The sequence below is a fragment of the Lutra lutra genome, chromosome 7 (genome assembly GCF_902655055.1).
Source record: "Lutra lutra chromosome 7, mLutLut1.2, whole genome shotgun sequence".
Lineage (NCBI taxonomy): Eukaryota > Metazoa > Chordata > Mammalia > Carnivora > Mustelidae > Lutra > Lutra lutra.
In genome coordinates this window covers 32,819,323-32,839,672 of record NC_062284.1, presented here as the reverse complement: position 1 = coordinate 32,839,672, position 20,350 = coordinate 32,819,323, and the positions used below count along the sequence as shown (strand labels likewise).

At 33.9% G+C, this 20,350-nt stretch overlaps 1 protein-coding gene across 9 annotated transcripts in view; it reads right to left on the bottom strand.

Annotated features, from left to right (window-relative positions):
• Positions 1–20,350, bottom strand: part of MYO9A (myosin IXA) — a 283,068-nt gene that overhangs the window by 189,481 nt on the left and 73,237 nt on the right. For 8 of the 9 annotated variants that reach the window (XM_047735391.1, XM_047735390.1, XM_047735387.1 and 5 more), the window contains exons 5-9: positions 19,315–19,414; positions 17,802–17,858; positions 14,339–14,436; positions 9,619–9,745; positions 2,798–2,887 (exon numbers count right to left, since the gene is read on the bottom strand). In XM_047735391.1, coding sequence (XP_047591347.1) covers positions 2,798–2,887; positions 9,619–9,745; positions 14,339–14,436; positions 17,802–17,858; positions 19,315–19,414 — 472 coding nt within the window. The remainder of the gene's footprint in view (positions 1–2,797; positions 2,888–9,618; positions 9,746–14,338; positions 14,437–17,801; positions 17,859–19,314; positions 19,415–20,350) is intronic. The other variant, XM_047735393.1, reaches the window with a different exon arrangement.

Sequence of the window (20,350 nt, the reverse complement as noted above, 5' to 3'; positions counted from 1 at the left end):
TTTTTTAAAGATTTTATTTATTTATTTGACAGAGAGAGATCACGTAGGCAGAGAGGCAGGCAGAGAGAGAGGGGTAAGCAGGCTCCCTGCCGAGCAGAGAGCCTGACACAGGGCTCGATCCCAGGACCCTAAGATCATGACCTGAGCTGAAGGCAGAGGCTTAACCCAATGAGCCACCCAGGCACCCCTAAATGTCTCTCTTTTTAAATACACCCATTTCTCCCTATCAATTTGTCACTATTCTAGACAAAGCAGCCAACCTCCCTCTATTCAGGAGTACTGCCATGGCCTCTAAACTCATCTTTCCACATTCACACTTGTCCTCTATGTTAGAAGCCTAAGAATGGTCACCAAGATTCCCATTCCTTGGTATATATGTTCTGTATAACCCCCCATTAAGTGTGGGCAGGACTATAAATATGATGAATTTCATTCCAGTAACTTCTTATCTTACATGACAAAGGGATTTAAAAGATGTAATTATGGCCCAAAATCAGCTGATTTTTTTTAATTCACCAGAGGAAAATTATCCTGGGCTGACTTAATCAGAGAAATCTCTTAAAAGAGACTGAGCCTTTCCATCAGAGAGTCCCTTGCTGGCCTTTGAAGACGCAAACTGCCATGTTGTGTACTAGACCACAAGCAGACTCTGCTGAGCATGGGCCTTGACAGTCAACAAGAAACTAGGGCTGTCAATCCTATAACTGCAAGGAACTGAATCCTATCAACAACCTGTGAACAAGGAAGAGGATGCTTAGTATCAGATGAGATCAAAGCCTCTTCAGACATCTTGACTTCAGCCTGGTGAAAACCCTGAGCAGAGGACCCAATAAATCTTTGCCCAGACTGATCCATGGAAAGTGTCAGAAAATATTAAGTCACTATGTTTGTTACACATTATAGAAAACCAATACACTCTCCTCTGATTCTTTACACTGATGTGAGAGTGATCTCTTAAAAATAAAAATATAAGACACCTTTTCTGCTTAAAACTTTTTAAGACTCTTCCATTGCTCTTCAGAAAATATTAAAATCCTTAAGGACTGCTCCTTATATTACCTCTAATGCCTAGAACATTTCTGAACACAAAGAAGATTTTCAAATATTTACTACACGAAATAAATAAATACACCAAACAGATGTAAACAAAAATAAATGAGGATCTATAAAAATCATCACAGCAAGTTGAATTTAAAGTTAAAAATGTAAATAAACATAAGGAATTTTTTCTAAAGATTTTATTTATTTGACAGAGAGAGATCACAAGTAGGCAGAGCAGCAAGCAGAGAGAGAGGGGGAAAGCAGGCTCCCTGTGAGCAGAGAGCCTGATGACCCTGAGATCATGACCTAAGCCAAAGGCAGAGGCTTAACCCACTCAGCCACTTACATGCCCTAGGAATTTTTTTGTTTTTTTTTTAAGAGAGAGCGGAAGAGGGAAGGGGCAAAGGGAGAGAATCTCAAGCAGGCTCCACGTTGCCCAGCACAGAGCCTGACACGGGCCTTGATCTCACAATTCTGAGATCATGACCTGAGCCAAAACCAAGAGTCGGATACTTAACCGACTGTGCCACCCAGGCACCCCAGGTATTTTATATTTTATAATATTTTAATATTTTCAATATTTGATATTGAAAAAAGTTATGAGGGCGCCTGGGTGGCTGGGTGGGTTATAGCCTCTGCCTTTGGCCCGGGTCACGGTCCCAGGGTCTGGGATCAAGGCCCACGTCGGGCTCTCTGCTCAGCAGGGAACCTGCTTACCCCCCTCTCTCTGCCTGCCTCTCTGCCTACCTGTGATCTCTGTCTGTCAAATAAATAAATAAAGTCTTTTTAAAAAAAAGTTATGAAAGAAAATATAAAAGTACTGAAAATTTATGTAAAAGAAGGGCAAAACTTTTTAAAAGGTTTGGCTTTTTCTGTTGTTTAGAAAGGAGCGCTCAAATTTGGAGATTATGTCATAAGACTCGGGACATAATGAAGAAATGTAGACTTGATGGCAGTAAGAAGCCAAAAAATAGGATAAATGGATCAGTGTCAACCTAAAAAGCATTCTCTACAGTTCTACACTTTCCCCACCCCTGTTTCTTCTAATCTCACATTCCTGTCCTATTTTTGCAATAACTGTCATAGTTTGATTTCTCATCACTGTCATTAAATTACACTTCAGAACAGTAGGCTTTTCAATAATTTTCCCATTCATATACACCTGAGTAGTATATAATAATAATAATGTCAATGACAGCAATAAATCTCACCTGGAAGCCTCAGTATACAGATGATACTTAAAGCAATGGGACTATGTGAGATAATCTAGCAATCTAGCTAAGGAATACAGAGAAGAAAAGACAAAGACTATGTACCAGAGAACTACATTTTTTAGAGGTCAGGTGGAAAAGAAAGGGCAAACAGAAAGAATTACAAATGAGTATCTAACAATGAGAAAGCGATCCAGATGAGTATGACATTCTGGAATGTAAGAAATTGCCTGAAGAAGAAATAATCAACTCGATCAAACACTGCTCATTTGTAAATCCATCTACTACCTGTTCACCCCATATTAATAATATAAAACAATAATGAACAGATTAAGATCTCAGAAGAAAAATGCATGCCCATTCCTTAAAATCATATTCAACTTTAAGTTTTCAAGTTGATGGAAAATTCATAACTGAATTTCAAGGACCCAGAAAATATTTCAATCAACACTCTGTTGTTGTTATTTTCATTCTGTTAAAAGAGCACAAATTCAAACTTCTAAAACTGTTCAGAGTACTCTGATCTCAAGAAAATCTATTCATACCTCTGCCAGCTTATATGGCAAGATAAGCTTTTCTCCCACTGTCACAGTCTTCCTTGTAACTAATGCTTCAAATAGCATCTCTTCTTTAACCTAAACAACAGAAAAAAAAAATTCAGTATATAAGATTTAGGACAATGAGATGAATTATTTATTGACAATCCAAGTAAAGAAAAAATGTCTAATGAGTTTAGTAAATATATAATAGAAAAAACAAAGACAATACATTTAATCACTTAAATACTGGTCAAGGTGAAAGTCAAACATTCCACTCACCCTATTTCCCACCACCCCCGCCAAAAAAAGAGAGGGTACATAAGACAGACGGGTCTTTTTAAAGTTTTCTTTCTGATCATAATGGAGAAACATGTTTCTTTGTGCGAAATACAGAAAATATAGAATAGTGCAAAAAAACATTTTAAGATGATCAACCATATTCCCACAACTAGCAAAGATTAAAAAGTGACAATACTTCATTCCAGGAACATTACCATGAGTATTTATTTATGTTTCAGATGTTTTATATTTATTTACACATGTTAATTTTAAAATAAAGATGATGCTTCCTTTGTTCTCATTCCCTCTAGAGGTAAATACCATGATGAATTTGATATGTTATCATCTCAGTTTGGGTTTTTATACATATCTTATATATATATATATATATATATATATATATACACACATACATACATATATTAGATATATTTGTAAACACTACATTATACTGTATTATACAGTATACTGCATTATATATATACATATATACATATACATATATATACTGCATTGTAATGTATACATTATACATTATACTGCCAAGTGTATTTAACTTTTATCTGTATGGAATCATATTGCCCATATGTTTTTGAGATTTAACTACATTGATAATTTAGATCAAGCTTATTTTAACTACTATATAACTTCCCAGTATATAAATTACGGCAGTGTGTAATCTATTCTTCTATGTGTAGGCATTTACACCATTTGCCATTGTGCACTATTAGGAAATAAACTGAATATTCTTGCATATGAGTTCAAGAATTTCTCTGAAGTACAAATCTAAAAGTGGAATTACTAGGTTATAGCATATACACTGTCATCTTTAAAGGATATTGCCAAACTACTAAACATAGTTCTCACCAATCTGCTCTCTGATCAGCCCTGAGCATTCCTATTTCTTCAAACCTTGAATATACTTGTTATTATCACACTACTGACTTTTGCCATGCTGAGGGTCATGAAATGGTAAAACAAGGGCATTTTATAAAAGCATCCAAACAAATAAAGATATAACACTGATAAAATTTTAAGTAGATAATATGATATGAAGTATATCAAGCAAAAAAGATTCAATTATAAAGGAGAAATTGAGTTATAAAACAACAGTGAAACATTACCATCACCAGCAATTCATGACAGATCAATCATTTTTAAAAATACAGTGATACCGAAATATACCTTCTCATTCACTACTACATGAGTAGCATTCACTACTCAATCTTCAAATTCAAAACAAATTGGAAAAAATTTGAGGAACGTTACCTTTACAAACTGCGGTAAAACTAAAAATAAATAGCCAAAGTTTAAATTTAAGACCTCAAGCTTTTGCTATATTTTAAAATATTTGGGGGCGCCTGGGTGGCTCACTGGGGTAAAGCCTCTGCCTTTGGCTCAGGTCATGATTCCAGGGTCCTGGGATCGAACCCTGCATCGGGCTCCCTGCTTGGCAGAGAGCCTGCTTCCCTTCCTCTCTCTCTGCCTGCCTCTCTGCCTACTTGTGATCTCTCTCTGTCAAATAAATAGATAAAATCTTAAAAATAAATATATAAATAAATAAATAAATAAATATTTTGAAAAACAAAATTAAATACCAGATTACACAAATATGACAAAACCAAGAAAACTAAGAAAAAACTTACGTGATTAAAAAAAACACTGTTATATTGTTGAGGTTAAGCAATTATTATTAAAAGTGAGTATTTAAAAATAAATGATCTATGCAGTAGACTCAAGACATTTTTTAAAAGGAATAAACAAATACAAGCTGGCAACAACGTGGAGCAAAAGTCACTTCCATACACTTGTATAAACTGGTACAACCACTAGAGAGAGTAATCCGTCAATATCAGTATATTTATGTCTGTGTGTATACCAACCCAAACCTATACTCCTTGGACTATACTCTAGAATAATTTTCACACATGTCCACAAAGAGATATGTACAAAAATGCCTATCATAGTACTACCAATAAATGAGAAATTACAAATGACCTCAATCCCCACTAAGAAAGATAAATTATGTTTTACTCATATAATGAAATTTTAGAAACAACTAAAAAGAATCATGTAGAATATTTAAATCAGTATTGAAAAATCTCAAAAACACAGTACAGAATGAAAAAGTCAAGTTTAGAATGATACAGTAAAACATTTATGAAACAAGTGTGAAAATATATAGAAAGCTATATATTCTTATATAAGCATCTACCTATTTTGAAAATAGAAAAACAAGAATGAGAATGATAAACACCAAATTCATAACAATGTTTACTTCTAGGGTAGCAGAGTACAAAGTGAGCTACAATTACATGCAATATTTTATTACATGAGTGGAGTTGTGAGTACACAGGTGTTTATTGTATTGTTTTCTATATATACTGTATACTGAGAATAATTCATAATTTAACAGAAAAATGAAGAAGGAAATACGTTAAAACAAAAATTAAGACATATTAAGTAAAATGGTAGAACTAATAAATCTAAAAGCCAATTACTTGAATATAAAAAATGAAAGACAATTCTCACTAAATCACAAAAATTAAGAAACACAAACATTAATACAAAGTCAACACCATAGAGAAAAAGATTTTAAATGTTAACACAGTATTTACAAAGAATGCCAAAAAATAAATTGTAAACATTTAATCACATAATTTCCTAGATAAACACAAATCATCAAAATGAACACAAGCCAGACTTGAATCCTTTTTTTTTTTAAGATTTTATTTATTTATTTGACAGAGAGAGACAATGAGAGAGAAACACAAGCAGTGGGGAGCTGGAAAGGGAGAAGCAGGCAGGGATCCCGACACGGAGCTCTATCCCAGGATGCTGGGATCATGACCTGAGCCATGGGCAGACATCTAATGACTCAGCCACCCAGGCGCCCCCAGACTTGAAAATCCAAAAAAAATTAGTTAATACAAAACAAACTTCTGGAAAGACATCAAATATAGTTGATCATAGGGTTGATCTCTCTCAAATCTTTAAGGAACATACTATTCTTTGCTAATGATTCTTCTCTAAATGGCAGAAAAAAATTTGAAAGGATAAAAAACTACCCAACTCCTTTTAAAGAACTGGCTTAATGCTGGCACTAAAACCTAATAATAATCATACACAGATCTACATACAAAACATACTAATCTTGCTTATCTTTGATAAACATCCTGAAGAAAATATTACTGAATTCATGATATTTAATCAACTACCTCTATAATTTCCCAATGTCCTTATTTGTACATATATGACTTTTAAAATAAAAAAAATAAGCTTTATTAACACAAAGTAACGAGGAATGAGTTCAATATCTAAGTCTACAATGTTTCTCATACTCATTTAATTGAGAAAATGATATATGTGTTAAAAACCCATTCTTTATATTGTTTCAACAGATGTTAAAATATATTCAAAATATATAAATCTGTTAAAAACTGAATGATGGTTCAGTTTTTGATAATGATGGTTCTAATAGTTCTAATATACTCCAAAACATGCAACAAAAATATGCTCCACAATTACCCACAATTAATGTACTGGAGCTTGTTCATCTTTCAATAATTTCACAAGTATATATCTCAAATAGAATTCAGTAAACAGAATACTCAAAATATTCACTGCTGCCTGAGGTAACTACAAAATTATAAAAATAATTGGAAAAATAAAATAATTTCAGAAACATTTGTTCTTAAAAACTAAATCTATATTTATCATTGAACTGAATCACTTTGAGAAGGAGAGGAATTAAATCTTAACTAAAGAGTTTACATTTTAGTTAAACCAGTTATTGCTTATATCTTTGAATTCCATCTCAACAAAAGCCTTAAGGTTGCAATTATTATTACCAATTTTAATCAATGACAGGAAATCATTTTTTTAAATTTTTTACTTAAATTCAATTAACATACAATGTATTATTAGTTTCAAAGGTAGAGGTCAGTGATTCATGAGTCTTCTATAATACCCAGTGTTCATTACATCACATGTCCTCCTAAATGTCCATCACCCAGCTACCCTATTCCCCCACCACCCCCTAGAAACCCTGAGTTTGTTTAGGAAATCATTTTAAAAAATAATTTCTGAGAACTAAATACAAGCAGGATACTATTGTATAGGTCCTATCAGTTACTTGTCTAGCTCCTCAACTTTGAAGATAACTTCTTCCTACGTATTATCAAACCTCCATTCCTACTAGTGCAGACTAAACATAACAAGAAGGAACTTAAGAGGTGCCTGGCTAGCTCAATTAGTGAAGCATCCGACTCTTGATTTCAGCTCAGGTCATGATCTCAGGGTTGTGGAATCAAGCCCCACAATGGGCTTCTTGCTCAGCAGGGAATTTGCTTAAGATTCTCTCTCCCTCTGCCCCACCCCCCCACTCATGTGTTCTCTTTCTCTCAAATAAACAAAATGGTTGATTTTTTTTTTAAAGATTTTATTTATTAGACACACAGAGAGAGATCACAAGTAGGCAGAGAGGCAGGCATAGAGAGAGGGGGAAGCAGAGAGCCCGATGCGGAGCTGGATCCCAGGACCCTGAGATCATGACCCGAGCCGAAGGCAGAGGCCCAACCCACTGAACCACCCAGGCGCCCCGGTTTTGTTTTGTTTGTTTGTTTGTTTTAAGAAGGAAGTTAAGAAGCTTAGGTTCAAAAGTAAGATTTGGTATCAAATCTTATTGTTGATATAGTCAAACTTTGACACTGGTAAGCCCATTTCTCAGAACAGGATTTCTCCTTTTTCATCAATACTTGGCTCCTTTTAGAATTACCTGAATTGCTCTTACCAGCTCTAACCAAAGAAGGAATACTGCACCAAGACCAGAAGCCTTGGTACCTGATGAATGCCTGAACTTGTAAGTAAAACCACTAGCTACAAGGCACTATTATTACCACAATACCAAGTGTTTTTGTTGACTAAAATATCACCTAAAATGCCTGACTGAAATACCAACTGTTCCCTGATCCTCATGACCTTCAAAATTACCACCTTCAGATACCACATTCCATCCACATCCTGGTAGAACTTCTTCCCAGCAAGTGAGTCTAGTTTCAATTTAACGTATCCCCTTCTCCTGCCCTGTCTGCCAGACTAACTCATTTCATTAAAGTTAATAAGCAACACCCAGGCATATGCAAAATAATAAGCTCTGTAAGGTTAGATAAATAAAAAAGAAGCATCTATTGCTCTCAAAGAGCACTGTCGCCTTATAAAGGACACAAACTAGTAAACAATTAACTTTGTGCTACAAAATCAAAATTAAATTATGCTAAGTAGACACAAATGTTCTACCCTGATGGGAGTCGGTTTAGATCATTTAATAAGGTTAAACCCTATTAAAGTGGCAAATGAATCAAGATTTGAAAGATAAGTAATACTTTATGGAAAAAAAGCAGGCTACTCATAACTGCAAATAAAATGGAAACAACCAAGATGTCTTTCAATAGGCGAATGAATAAACAAACTATGGTACAGCCACACAATGTCATACTACCCAGCAATAAAGAGAAATGAGCTATCAAGCCACAAAAAGATATGACTGAATCATATATATAATGCATCTAACATACAAAATATGTTTTAATCAACTATTTATGTTATCAATAAGGCGGCTGGTCAACAGTAGCCTATTAAGCTTTTGGGGAGTCAAAAGTTACACCCAGATTTTTGACTGCCCAGGGAGATTGGTACTCCTAGCCCCTGCACTGTTCAAGGGTCAACTGAATACTAAAATTGAATAATTAAGTAAATGAACAGAAAAAAGGAGGTAAAGAGCTAAAGAAAGAGATAGCTTCCTCACTGTTAAAAAGGGAGTTTATAGATAAGGAGAGAAGGCTAGAATGATACATGTGATAATGTATTAGTTAGGAACATCAATAGGACCTCATGTTTATCTTTATATAGCTATAGATGCATATATAAAAACATATGTAGTAAGTGAATATACACAGGTTAGTAAACACACATATATTTTCTTGCTCTGTGAGAGGAGAAGGCCTATCAAAAATGATGCCCCTTTCGAGATGAATCCGACAAGTGAGCTGGGAAAACATTGGAAATCATCACTCCCAGAAGAAAGAATAAGGTAATAAAGATCTTGATTATAGGAAGAAGCATGGGAGGAGATGAAGACCCCGGCTCTTACTTCGACAGGAAGAAACAAGCTAGTACCTTTTTCTCTCCACTCATCCAGATACCCCATCTTCAGATAAATAATCTAACCAAAATCTTAGTATGAGAAGAAATCTCAAATACAGAAGGAGAAAAACTATTAATGTCTTAGACTATCAGTCTAGAGTGAAAAACTGATCCTATCCAGCAAATTGAGGGATTGTGGATATCCAGGCCAAACGGAGGCAGGCAAGAAAAACCAAGCCTTCCAAAGATTCTGGCACAATCGACAGCAAAAATTCCATCTTTTGGAGAAGCACTATTAATAAAAAGCCTTAGCCCATTTACACCTAGTTAAATAATGACACAAAATTAAAAGTGAGAAGTTACCCAGTATTTGAGAAATGACAAGTGAAAATATAATCACTTACTTCTAATAATTCTGAGACAATGGGCAGAACTTCAGGATTACAGATATCTATGGAGTCATCCCGGTATGTCTTCTTTTTATAACAGATATTACCCAAATGTAGTATTGCTGAGAGAAGAGAGAAAATCCTGTGAAAATAAAACCATAAATTATAGCTCATTTATGTGCAGTCTCCAAACTTATTTCACTGCAAAATTCTAATCAAGCAAATTAACCAGTACAAACATATTTAATCTTCATAAAAATAAAAAATATGCTTTTCATTTTTTAAAAAAAGTAAAAATAAAAAATATGGGAATAATAACTATAATAACTAAATTTCATGTGTACTATGTCAGGCACTGTGCAAAGTGCTTTACAGAACCTTACTTTCAGTACTGTACCACTGGACATAGTTGTTTGAAGAGGATTTGCTATTGCCTGAATCTGTACAGTGTTTGAAAGTCCATACATTTCTAAATGCTTTTCATCCTGCCTGGAATGCCCTTTCCCTACATTGTCTATTTCAGATCTACTGAATCAGAATCTTTAAAGGAAAGGCCTTGGAATCTGTATTTTCTTAACCAAGTAGCCAAGATCATTTTTTACGATTAGTTATATTTAAGAATTGGTTTCCTACATCATACTACAGTGCCCTTGATAAATGCTTTGAAAATAAACAGTATGAGGCCACTGGGGTAAATTACCTAATTTTCAGGCCCCTCCCATAAAACATCTACAACTGGACCCTCCCTTCCACTCTTCCCTTCTGTCTTAGAGGAACACATGACCTTCTTCCCGTCAAACTAAACCCCTTCTTGTGCTTTGCATCCCATGAACTCCAGTTTACTCAGGAACTTTATTATGCCTATTTCTTATCTCCTACCTGATCTAGAAGAACTTTCTATCAAAATGATATCTTCATTTTCTCTTAAACAACCCATCCTAGATTCCACGTCTTCTCCTTACCTTCACAAACAAGCTTATTAAACTGTTAACTTATACTCCTTTTCTTCACTTTGTCATTCCCTATTTACTATCATATCCTGACATCTGACCCCATTAAAATATCTCAGAGAAGTTACCAAGGACCACCAGATAAGAAAAGTGTATTATAAAGAGAAATGAGCTATCAAGCCACAAAAAGACATGACTGAATCATATATATAATGCATCTAACATACAAAATATGTTTTAATCAACTATTTATGTTTTGATTATCGGTCAACAGCAGCCTATTAAGTTTTGGGGGAGTCAAAAGTTACACCCAGATTTTTGACTGCCCAGAGGGGTTGGTACTCCTAACTTACCTGACCTCTCCAAAGCATTTAATATAGCTGAACACTCCATCTAAAAGCCCTCTGGGAAACACACACACAAACACACAAACACACACACACACACACACACACACACACACACACACACACACACATGCATCTTTGTGTCTTGTCCAACTATTTCCTTATGATAAACCTGTTCTACCTATAAAATTTTAATTATGTGTTTTCTGAAAATTAGGAAGTGTTCTAAATAAAATAAGGACATTGCTTTAGGAACTAAACAGCCATACTTTCAAAGGTCCTGAATCAATATCTAATTAATCAATCTAATTTTTCAAATAATTTAAAATTTTAATTGTTTGAATCATTAACATGACTCAAACAAAATACAAGTCAATTTTAAAGGAATAATCCATAAAAGTACTCTGGGTAAATTAGAGAGGAAACAGAGTATCAATTGAATCATTACAAAGACTAATGAAAACCAAAGGATATAAAAATGCAAATTCCTGGGCCACTTATTAAACACCATATTTAGTAGGAGTTTATATGGTTGTTAATTATATCCTTTCAGAATCTGGGGTTCAACAAATCAGTACGTTAATGTTTTCTCAAACACAAATATGTGATACTTAGTCTCCAACAATAATAAATGTTAAATAAACATCTAATATACTGTAATAACTCAATACAAAAAAGTTACAAATATGAATAAAAATCCCTATTCACAAAACGTGTAAAATCTTGCATTAAGAAATAAAAACAGTAACAAAAAATCCCTATACTATAAGGCAGGGTACCCTAAAATACTTAAGGTAGACACAATGCACACTTAAGAAAAATTTCATTGGGGCGCCTGGGTGGCTCAGTGGGTTAAGCCGCTGCCTTCGGCTCAGGTCCTGGGATCGAGTCCCGCATCAGGCTCTCTGCTCAGCAAGAAGCCTGCTTCCCTCTCTCTCTCTCTGCCTGCCTCTCTGTCTACTTGTGATCTCTCTCTATCAAATAAATAAATAAAATCTTTAAAAAAAAAAAAAAAAGAAAAATTTCATTAAAAAGGTAGGACATGGGGCCCATGGCTGGCTCAGTAGGAAAAGTGTAAGATTCCTGATTTCGGGGTCACGAGTTCAAACCCCACATTAGGTGTAGAAATTACTTAAATAAATAAATAAGCTTTAAAAAATAAAAAGGGAGGACATGAACAGTACTCAAAGCAAACAGGTTTCCATTCACATACCAAATTTTAGGATGCCTGCAAAGTGTGTTTAGAAGAATTCTGGGTTAGATCTGAGTGCAGTCAAAAAGACTGTTGTGATTTATTAGCACAGTCAATCATGGTCAAAGGAGAGGGGAATAGCAGTATATATGTTATGTTATCAAAAAAAACTGGCATTATTTCAATGAGTAAAAAAGAGATAAAGATGAGTCCTTCAAGGAATGGGGAAAATACTGGACATTCAGAATGCAATATGATGTTTTAGAGGATCCTATCGGTCTAGCTAAAACACAAAACTTGTGTTAGGGAATATCTGATAATATCTAAAAAATACAGAAAGGTCAAATTACAGGCCAGGTTACCAAATATATTACATATATTTTCCAGTGGTTTCCAATATGGGATACACTGGTATCAGAAAGTATAAAGGACACACAAACCCTTGGATGTATGAGAAATACATTTTATTTCCAACTTATTTTATCTAAAAAAATGAAATTATGTTTCACTATTATTTAATATATAGACAATCAGGTGTGTCACATGAGGTATAGGAGGTATGTTGAAGAAAGAATATAAGTAATGTAGCATGGAAGAACTATAGAGTTACTCTCATTTACTCAGTAACTTTTAGTGAATTGAAGTTTATGTGACCAATTAAATGGGCTTGCATATTTACATTTGGTATTAACTTTTCTTTTTTTCTTTTTAAAGATTTTATTTATTTGTCAGAGAGAGAGAGAGCATGCACACACGCCCAAGCAGGGGAAAATGCAGGAAGAAGAAGCAGGCTCCCCACTGAGCAAGGAGCCTGATGTAGAACTCAATCCCAGGACCCTGAAATCATGACCTGAGCCTAAGGCAGTGCTTAACTTAACCAACTGAGCCACCCAGGCCTCCCTTAATTTATCTTTCAAAAAAAGTTTGGTAGGGGCGCCTGGGTGGCTCAATGGGTTAAGCCTCTGCCTTCAGCTCAGGTCATGGTCTCAGGGTCCTGGGATGGATCCCCGCATGGGGCTCTCTGCTCACCAGGGAGCCTGCTCCTGTTCTCACCAGGAGCCCCCTACTCCCGCCCCCGCCTGCAGCTCTGCCTACTTGTGATCTCTCTCTCTGCCAAATAAATTAAAAAAAAAAAGTTTGGCAAATAATCTGAATTCTAGATTCATAGTAATCACAAACAAGAAAATAGCACAGCTGTTATTCTACTTTTAGTATGACATTAAAAGTTGACAATATAATCAGATCTGAAATAACTAATTCCCTTCCCCCAAAAATAGTTCTGTTACTATTTTTTTCTGGTGACAGTCAAGGTTATTTGTGTCTTTAATTTTATTAATTTTTTATTATGTTATGTTATGTTAGTAACCATACAGTACTTCATTAGTTTTTGATATACTGTTCCATGATTGTTTGCATATAACACCCAGTGCTCACTGCAATACATGTGCTCTTTCATACCAATCATCAGGCTTTAATTTTAAACAGCTTGTTTTATTTTAAATATAATTTGCTTCATTTTTATCTCAACCTTTTTACATTTCTATTTTGTTTATAATGAAATATGTTTAGCATCCTAAGAGACTCCTCAGGAAACAAACTGAGGATTGCTGGAGGGGAGGAGGTGGGAGGGATGGGGTGGCTGGATGATGGACATTGGGAAGGGTATGTGCTATGGTGAATGCTGTAAATTGTGTAAGCCTGGTGATTCACAGACCTATACCCCTGGGGCAAATAATACATTATATGTTAATAAAAAATAAGAATAAATTAATTAAAATATATATATGTTTAGCATAGTAATACAGACATTAATTTAGAGAGGGAAAATTATATTTTACTGATAGGTATGCATGCCTTAATAAGATTAGAGATCAATGATACAGAAAATAAGAAGCTATAAAAATAGTGTCATAAAGCAAGTTTCTAAGCAAAGTCTATGGACAGATTTCAGGAGCACCATGAACTCCTGCAACTATATGCAAACATTTATGGACACACAGTTTACAGGAAGAAGAGCTCCAACTTTCAAGAGATTCTCAAAGAATTTATAATTAAAAAAGCAATTCAAAGCAAGTCTTTTAGAAAAATAAATTTTCAAATCCATGCTTAACAAGGAAGAAGTAGGTATTAGACTTGGAATATTTGTTAGAAAATTCTTTCAAAGCACCAAGGAAGAGGAACTTGTGAAACACACATTGTGATTTTGTTCTCTACCAAAGGTATAAGAATACAGTAAACAAACTCACTGTCTTCGTGTCTTGGGAAGAAATCCTACCATTTCCATGGCCAGTTGTAAGCGTTCAAAATCATGCCTCAAATCTTCCCCCTCCACCGAGAAGCAATCCTGCTTATTTAAGAAAAACAGGGAAGAAATCAATTATTACCTATTGAAAAGTAAGGTAAGCCACTCAGAAATATAGTAATTCTAGGTAAATATACCTGCGAATAAAAATTAGAGCTGGTGAAATATTTGGAGAATTCTTGTTACAGGTATGCAAACTAAACACATACCTACCAAAATACCAGTAAGTTACTTTTTTCTCCCTTTCACAATCACCAAGGCAAGGATCACAAAGTAACTTAAGATAAAGAGCTAACAATATTATAAAATATTCTGATACCAACTTTGACTTCGAGTGGTGCTCAAGAGTTCTAAAGATCCAAAGCACTTAAGAGAGCTCAATTTCACAAACAAATGTTATTATTCAACAAATATTTAATAAATGCCTACACTTATTATGCAAGGCACTAGATGCTGAGATACAAAAATAAATTTTAGAAGAGGCAATAATTTAGTTGAGAAATGGAGCCTAGATATATATAATATAAACATGTTTATCTCAATATTAGATATAATAAAAATAGTTCCTAATGAAATTATATAAACAACATGATTATCAGTAAAAGAAAGTATATGTGAAAATTAAAAATCTGCAAAAAACACACATTAGTTGGTAAAGATAGCTATGAACTACCAAATAAAATATTTTTAGAGTAACCTTTGCATTTCAGCTCCCAAAAAAGTCAAACACATATATAATCTTTATCTTTAAAATAATAAGTTTTTAAAGCCTTTTACTATATGTTCTCACAATCCCTTATAGGTACATTTTCAAAAACCTCCTCACATGTATAATTTTTTTAATGTCTGACTGTGGAATGTTGCATCAAGTACTCAATAAATGCATTACCTGTTATCTGTTTTATTCATTGCTGATCTCCAGCATCAAATCAGTGCCAAGAAGACAGTAATATATAATCACTGAATTACTGAATAAGTACTGAATTAAACGAAACATTCCTTTTTGAGAAAGTACTCATTTTTTTTTAAACTATCAAGTATCTAGCATGTAAACCTGCTTTTGACCCTGTAAGAATGAGTTAATGAGTAATGCAGATATATAAGCATAAAATCAGATATTAAACCCAAGGAGATAATAATGTGTATGTATATATAATTATATATTCATTCAGTAGAAAAGAAAACAGGCTCAGAGGTTAAATAATTCACCTAAATGACAGGGGTGGCAAAATGAAAATCTTTCCAGTTCTAAATCCTCTATCCTCTGTCAGGCAACACCAGTTGCTTGAGTTTATTTAATAGGATAACCCTTAACAGGAATTAAATCAATATACAACAGGCAACAAGGAGTCCCTTGTTAAAAGCAATTTTCTCATCACAGTTCTCCTTGGAATCATCTATACAATTCCATTATATATATGATAATATAGGACAAATTACAGAACAGTACCTAACAATCCTCTCTTCTTATAATGCTAAGCCACACAAGTTCTCATCACTCAGAGGGGAAAAAAAGTTTAGTTTGCCCCCAAATATACTCTGAGGAGCTAAGAGGAAAAAACAAACCAAAAGATCCTCAGATTAACTGCTTGCTTTCATTAACTTGTGAGAAAAGGCAACAGAAATTATCCGAAGTTCAAACAATAACAGATTGAAAACACAGTAAATGAGAGGCTAATGAAAGATACAAAGGAAATAAAGGACTATGGCTACAAAATTCTTTAAGGAAAAGATGGATAATGTTGATATCGATGGTGGCAGCAGCTCTGGGAACATGTACTATATACTTTACTAAATACTAAATACTCTATCAAGCTATTTAGATGCATTGTCTAACGAAATTCTCACAAAAGTTAAAGACCATTTTTATCTCATCAAATAGATGGTGGAAACAAAAGAATTACATGACCTGCTCAGGTTCTCAAAAACTAGTAAGTGGATCAGCCAGTATTCAAGTCAGGTCTGTCTGCTTCAGACCCCAAACTCTGAAGCATAACTGAGACTGTCTAAATAACAGCAGATCAGTTCATAATGCCATGACAAGTTCTGTACAGGCAATCAAGTCTTACATTTGCCATATGAGTTTTATCAGTCTCCTACCTACTTCCCAATGAGACTCCGTCACTCGATGTTAACAGGTGAAAGATGGAAGCTTCTCAAGAACAGCAAAACAGTGTAAATTTTTCCTACTAAAATGTATCAAATCTATAAATTTAAATCTCTAAAATTTTCCAAAATGTTAAATCTGAAACCATAAATTACTTGATATATAATGAAAAGGCAATGCAATTAAACCTTGTATGAAGGAAAAAATTTAAGTCCATAATTTCTGATCCTTCTCAACTCTGAAACAGTCTAGTGTTGTAATTAGTGGAGTATGTAATCACACACAGTGAAAATTAAAGTCACAGTTATTTAAACCAAGAACTAAAACATGTTTCCAGAAGGAATAATTAATAAATTAGTTCATTAGTTAATTTATAGATAGAGATGAATGCATGTTTTAAGCCTTTACATCTGACCTCACTACAAAGGGAAGAAAAAACATTTTTTGTGTCCTTTGATTATAAACTTGTCCTTATAAAATATAAAAAGAAAGCTAAATTTACCTGTTCATTTTATATTACATCATATATGCCCTTAAATCACTCAATTAAAACATAAAATAATCTTATTTATAGGAATTTAAATTCTTAATTTTTGGAAAATTATATAAAGACTAGAGCCTCTATTGCCACTAAAAAACTTTCAAAATGTACATGCATTCATCATGTGAAAAGACTGTTACTGTTAACTGACACAAAAACAGGAAGGCTATACCTTTTTTTATGAATTTATTTTTTTATTTGACACACAGAGAGAGATAGTGAGAGAGAGAGCACAATCAGGGAAGAGGGAGAAGCAGGCTCCCTGCTGAGCAAGGAGCCCCAAATGGGGCTCAATCCCAGGATCATATCCTGAGCCAAAGGCAGCTGCTTAAATGACTGAGCCACCCACGTGCCTCAAGGCTATACCTTTTTAAGATAAACATTACATACTACTTGTAACATGTGAGTAATAAAATCACTGAAAAAAAAATACACCTCAAAAAAAAACCTGTAGTTCATAAGAATCCATCAGGAATGCAATCAATTTATTGTCAAAATAAATATAGACTAAACGTTAGCAACAACAGAACAAATTAAAAAAAAAAACAAATTTTTAAAAAAGTGAACTGACTGGTTTTTAAACCACAAACCATACATATACAAAGTCAGTTTAAAGAAATTAAACATTATTTTCTCTTCTTTCCTAGATTCTTTGTATTTCAGCTGATTTTCTTTCTAAGTCATGAAATAAGTACAAATGAGCAAGGTGAGTGAGGGTCCTTTAACAGGAACACAGAATATTTAGGTACTTGTACTGACCGGCTCAGAGTCATAGCAATAATCATCCCAGTTCTGTCTGAGGGGTTTCTTTGTTATCTGAAAGTAAGGCAGATTAGTTAGGTAGAAGTAATGGTTATCATTCTTCTCTAATCATCTCTTAGATGTAGTAGAGCAGCACTGTGCTGCTACCCAAAGAGAGTTATTTTGTACAGCAGCATAAAACAAGAAACAACTAGGTAAACATTCAGATTCTGGGAGATCATATATTATTACAACCAATCCATATTTCCTGTTTTTCAGTGATTCTGAGATTTGTATTAACTGCTCAGTCTCATATTCTATTAATACTGACTACTTTATGGCAACAATATGCATGGTATGGCCACTGATAACAAAAAAAATATCTGGAAGAAGAGTAATAAGCTCGGGACTATCAGCTCATTTATGAGCAATTATTAGTTTTTAAAAAGGAAATATTTAATCATCCAAATATCTCCAAAGCATTTAACAGGGAAAAGAAAAATCTCAGAAGCTAAATCAATGATTTTTTTAAATATACATAATTTTATACAGTAGAAATGCCTAGTATTTTATCAAGAAGTGATATTTTAAATAATTTTAAAATTGATATATAAATACAAAATTTTATTAGTTCATATAAATATGTAGTTTTGAAATTAAGAAATACCAATTACATAGCATCCTCTATCTTGGGAAAACTCTAAGATGCTACTTTCATAATCTTAAATACATACTATAGCCTTTGAACCATCATCAAAATGTCAATTTCCTTACAAAACCGTCATAAGAATTTTTTAAGTTACCATAAAGGCATTTATCTCCATGGATATTACATCTTGCCTCAAAAAAAAAAAAAAAAAAAGACAGTCTGTTATTTAAGTGATCTACTGTCACATCAATTCCATTAATATTGGTTCTAGAATTTTTATTAATGAGAAATAGTAAAATTGGAGAAACCATTGTAATGAAAAACTGCAATTACCCCTTATTATGGAAATTTAGGAGTGAATTTTAGGAGTTTCACAGAAAGATATGATGAATTTCATTTGAACAGGATCATTTGCTAAATTATAAAAACAATCATACTCTAAGTTAGTATCACAATATCATGCAAAGAGGTATATGTATTAGACTTCAAAACATATAAAAGAGGTTTCAAGTAATCCCATGCAAAGGGAAAACATTAATTATTAGTAACACTGAACATGCTCTTGTCTTTAAAAGGTAAACCACTTTGGAAAGACCAATTCATTTTTCTAACAAGCAGGTACATATATAAACAGTTTTTCTCTGAAAGAGTCTCACAAAAAGCAAAGGGTACACATATAACTAAACCCTTCCAACTCTTATGGTTAATAATAATTTTTAAATTTGAGAAGCACATCACATAAATTTTTAGACTGCCTCTATGAAAATGCTAGTTAATATCCATTACTGGGTTTGGAGAACAAAGTATTACGAAAAAAACTTTTCTCAAGAAGTAAAATTTAATAATGCCCTACATTTCAAAACACATTTCATGAACTCTCACCTGATTGAGATAATGATATTCTTCTGGTTGTTTAAGATGGAATGCTAATCTTTCTTCTTCACTTGCTCCTGCCAGGAGGTAATAAAACACATGATAGTTCCTGTTGGAAACAAAGAGTATGGCTTTATAATGAACACGATCTACGGTTATCATTTAACAGAAAAAAGAACAAACATTAACTAGTAAAATGTTTCAATTTTGTTTCATTTTTCAATAAAAAAGTGGTAGTAAGTTCAATATTTTAGGTACTATAAAGTAAAATGATGTTTTGGATGCTAAATTCAAAAGAGAGGGGTGAAGGCTGCTATATGGCAAAGACCTCTGAAAATTCTCTCCTCCATAAGACAAATTAGAAAACAGCAAACTTGTCAGAAACAACTTTTGTCAGAACTCTGAAAATTAACCAAAAGCTTATAGCAATCCAAGGAGTGTTTACATAAGAAAAACAGTTCAATCTCAGTTAAAAATGCAATCTTTGTTGCCTTTTAACTTGCCCCAATCCATCTTCCGTTCACCAAATCCAGGATGGCCTTCAAAACCAATAGGTTACAATCATGATGAACACCAAAAGCCTGGCAGCCATCACAAGAGGGCAGAAGAGGGTTGGAGCTGGTTCAGAACGTCATTCCCTGAGAAACATCACTTGAACTATGTGGTGGGTCCCTGGAAGACGCCATGTTTAAAACTGTCTTTAATGACCTGACTCAGAGTTAAGCCAGTGTGAAAACCTTTTCCCCAGGGGAAGGTATGGAAAATTATTGGCAATTTTTTAATATGTCAGCTACATGAACCAATGGATAAGTGCTGGGGAAACAGTAGGCTAATCAAAAAATTTAAAGGGAAATGTGATCTCCACACAGGGTTTTAAAAGCTCCCAATACATTCCTGGGAATCTAGAAGGCCATGTGGATGCATAAGGCTGTGCATGTGCCCAGGGCTTCACACCTTCAGAGAAGGTACTGAACTCTCATCTCTGGCTGATCTTGAAGTAACCATCCTTGAGGAAGCCCAGGCATTACGTAGTACACAAGATTTT